We start from the raw sequence: 3,919 nt of genomic DNA on the forward strand, positions 1-3,919 counted from the left end.
TTCATTTTAATGATAGAAAATGGAATAGTTCATGTCCATGCTTAAGCAGCAGGTCCGGATTTCTTGTGTACGTGGCAACCATCAGCATCACTGGCGTTTGGTATGGCGACAATCCTAATGTGCAGATACTGAAATAGTCTTCTCTATTCTCCTGAACTTCGTCCATAGTGTAACCCCCATGTGTAATCTTGAGGATGTGAGTTATATAAATATTGCCCACCTTGTAATTGTGTATGTACTTAGAGTACACATAACATAACAAAATCAAATTTATGTTTTTTCCAACTTAAAAGAAAAAAATTTGAAAGAAAAATATAAACTAACTACCTGTAAGACTCCAACTAGTGCGTTTGGGCATTGTTGATAACCGCCAAGAATTGGGCACTGTTGATAACTGCTAAAATTTGTGCGTTGTTGATAACTGCTAAGATTTGGGCGCTGTTGATAACCGCTAAAAGGAACATAGCCACCAGTATGGTATTGCTATCACATATCATTCATAACCAACCAAGTGTTAATTCTTAATGTGCTAGCATTTAGAAAATTATTACACTCATAGAAATAATGACTGATATTTGCTTCAAAAGTATTGCCGGCATAACATATGGACGTCCTGGTGCTGGTACTGTGTCAGTACTAGCCATACTTATGCTTCTCACTAAAGCATTGGGTACCTGAATTTTGAACAGGTGGCCTATTTATACTATGATAAAATAACCAAAACATTTTTTGTACATGTGCAGTATAAGGAATAACTAATAGATAAGAGTAAAAATTAAATACCTGAAAGACTTGCGACATCATTTGGCTTTGGAAATCAAAAGCTGGTACTATTTCTTCATTGTTTTGAGATTCCATGGTCTTACTAATCCGCTTCTTTTTTGAATTTACAGCTTTTTCCAAAACATTCTTGGGTCTTACAGAGCTAGTATCAATTGTAGTTTTCGGCCGGATCTTAATTCCTCTAACATTATAATTATCAACATTAAATGATGCATTGAGATTAATTTCTTTGTCAACTGCTGGCGAGATGTTTTGGTTTTCTAAATCTTCTTGAACTTTTAGTCCCCTCAATTTCGCATCGACCTCTTTCAACATATTACTGAGAGCCAACAAAGCAATTTTGTATGCTTCTTCAGATCCTGAATCCCGTGTTGCTAGTTGAATATGTAACCTACATAACTCTCTGTAGCGCCTGACCGTATCTACTTTTCTATCATTTGTGCCCACTGAATTCGAACCACCCGTTATACTCCCAGATTTGACATCCTTTGTCCATCTCTTCAATATGTATTGAGTAGGAATGCTCTTGATATTCTTTTCAGAGAGAACCTTCAGAGCATGTGAACATAAGTATCCAGCAAATTCAAATTTCCTGCAACTACATGAAACATTGTTATTAAGTGAATCAAAGATAACAGTTCGATCATACTCTTTTCCATGAGGAGTAATTGCATATTTACTCATAGTCTCACTTTCACTAATAATGGTCACAGCACAATCATGAGATCGACATAATTCCTTCTGGAATAATTCAAACACCGCCGGTGTATATATGGCCGCAACATGTTTCAAAATCTTCACTGGAAGTGTCATTGCAGGGTAACTTTGACTTGCTTTGAAGTCCATTGTTAATTCATGATAACGACGAGCGTCAACCATTCTTTCAAAATGCTCAAAAAATAGCACTAAATCATACTTGTAACTAATATATTTTTTTAACACACTGTTCATACTTTCACTGCGTTGGGTAGTGGTCATTTCTGCGCAAAAAGTGTCTCGCCCATATACCAATGCCCATTTTTCTCTTAAACTAAATAAGCCTTCTAACCAATCATTATTATGGAGGTTATATTTTGCGAGCATGTTCTTCCAAGCATCAGTAAATTCAACTTCGTTCTCATAATCGTATACACATTTGGTGAAATCCTTCGCGAAGTCATTAAATTTATGAAACTCATGGCTAAGATGTTTGGCAGCATTTTGAAACATGTGCCAAATACACAACCGATGACGCGATTCTGGCCATTGTGAAGCTAATGCTTTAGCCATTGCTGCATCTTGGTCGGTGAAAATAATTTTTGGCTTCTTCCCAGACATAGTTTCGTCGAAAGTGTCGAACAACCACATGAAAGTTTCTGCAGTCTCATCATATAATAATGCAGCACCAAAAATAATAGTTTGTCTGTGATTATTTACTCCAACAAACATGGCAAATGGTCTTCCGTCTTTGTTTTTTCTCTGCGTAGTGTCGAAACTTACCACATCACCAAAATAATCATAATCTACAATCATTCTCGAGTCAGCCCAAAAAATATTTGTAATCAAATCATCCTCATCTACTTGAATAGCAGGAAAAAAATTAGGATCATTTAGTTTCATTTTTTGTAGATATTCTAACACACCGCCTGTATCCCCTGTTTCCATTCTCCTCGTCCGCTTAGAACGTAGATAATTTTTATAATCCACGGGTATAATTCCAACATTTTGACGACCACCGGATTGTCTACTTAAAAATTCCATAGTTTCTCTAGGAGCAATTCCTGATGCATCATCCATATCAGCTTGTGTTATAATAGAAGTACTCAAACGCCTCTGAGATCTAAATAAGTGGGATTTGCTAGGAGTTGTGGTGATATGCGTATGATATGCATAAAAATCGACAATCGCATACTTACTTGTTTGTGTTAAAGTAATTTTCATCCTAGCTAAGCATTCAAATCTGGTCTCTGCCCGATGCTTTTTAACGTTAACATCACGCTTATCTTTGACACGCGTACCTTGAGCCGAACAGACATAAAGCTTGTCTTTTAGCTTGCCATCATTGAAAGAATGTGATGTACTTCTTCTGACACTGAAACCAAAATTGTACGCATATGTATTGTAAAACTTAAATGCTTCATCCTCTGTCTCAAATTCCATACCAATTTCCGGAATAAGTTCCTTAGGTATTTTTGAGTGAACAAAATCAACACGTTTACTAAAACTCACAGGATTAGTCTTTTCATCGTCGTAGCATTCTTCAGGTGCAGAAAAATTTAGATCTATGTCTCTATTAAAATCTAATCTACGACGTATCTGAGACCCAGCACGGTGGCATTCAGAAAACGGGTTTTACAATCAAAAGGAAAAGGAAAAATAAGAAGGTTATCAAGTATGAAACAATAAGATGTAAATAATTAATTTAATTGGACTGACAAAATTAAGTAAGATGGAGAACAGTACCTCTAGAGGAGGTGGAGGCTCCATATGTATTTAGAACCAAAACAGAACAATCATAAACTGAAAATGTTGAACAGACCCAATAGTGTTCGTCAAAACAAACAAAAAAAATTAATAAGGTCAATTAGTATGTACAGGAAGATAATTGAAGGAGGATAAATATTTTCCTTTTTTATCTCCGTGAAAATCTTTCAATTTCAACAACTTTAATATACTAAAAACGTATGATTTTGGTATGTTTAAACGCAAACACATGGCGTTCCCTTATTGGTAGGTGCACAGTTGTAGAGAATTTTGGGTGTAGAGGATCCGGAGCCCCAAATGACACCCACTAATCTCGTTGATTGACCACTATCCAATCAACGATTTTTCTTTAAATTTTGCTAAATAATAATTAAGTACTGAAGGTTAATTAAGTTCATCTTGAAATGTAGAATAATAAATCAAATCTAAAACTAATAATCTTAGCCGTACATCGTGAATTTTGGGCTACATATATATACCATTTTAATGATGCGTTTTTAAAAGAGAGGTTTCTCAGAAATTTCCACTTTTTCCAAACTATTTAAATTAAATGTGGGTTGCATTTAGTCAGTGCTTAGCACATAATTTTAGCTGAGATCAAAATCTACATACTACAATTATTCTAAGTATACCCAAATCAAACAAGTTTAATAAATATGAATATTTCCCAAAT

General features: G+C 35.1%; 1 protein-coding gene across 1 annotated transcript; it reads right to left on the minus strand.

The window, feature by feature from the left end:
- Nucleotides 1-536: 536 nt before the first annotated feature.
- Nucleotides 537-3,249, minus strand: LOC113305453 (protein FAR1-RELATED SEQUENCE 5-like). The gene is made up of 3 exons (XM_026554487.1): nucleotides 3,226-3,249; nucleotides 784-3,078; nucleotides 537-674 (listed from the first exon to the last, which is right to left on the minus strand). Exons 1-3 carry the CDS (start codon nucleotides 3,247-3,249, stop codon nucleotides 537-539), a joined length of 2,457 nt encoding a protein of 818 aa, XP_026410272.1.
- Nucleotides 3,250-3,919: the final 670 nt, after the last annotated feature.

Source organism: Papaver somniferum, chromosome 8 (genome assembly GCF_003573695.1).
Source record: "Papaver somniferum cultivar HN1 chromosome 8, ASM357369v1, whole genome shotgun sequence".
NCBI lineage: Eukaryota > Viridiplantae > Streptophyta > Magnoliopsida > Ranunculales > Papaveraceae > Papaver > Papaver somniferum.

What these genes read in the sequence shown, in the direction of transcription:
- LOC113305453 (XM_026554487.1), bottom strand. Translation starts at nt 3,249, where the DNA reads ATGGAGCCTCCACCTCCTCTAGAG. An exon ending in AGCCTCCACCTCCTCTAGAG is followed by an intron (nt 3,079 to 3,225) that starts GTACTGTTCTCC and finishes GCTGGGTCTCAG; the next exon opens with ATACGTCGTAGATTAGATTT. An exon ending in TGATGTCGCAAGTCTTTCAG is followed by an intron (nt 675 to 783) that starts GTATTTAATTTT and finishes TTCAAAATTCAG; the next exon opens with GTACCCAATGCTTTAGTGAG.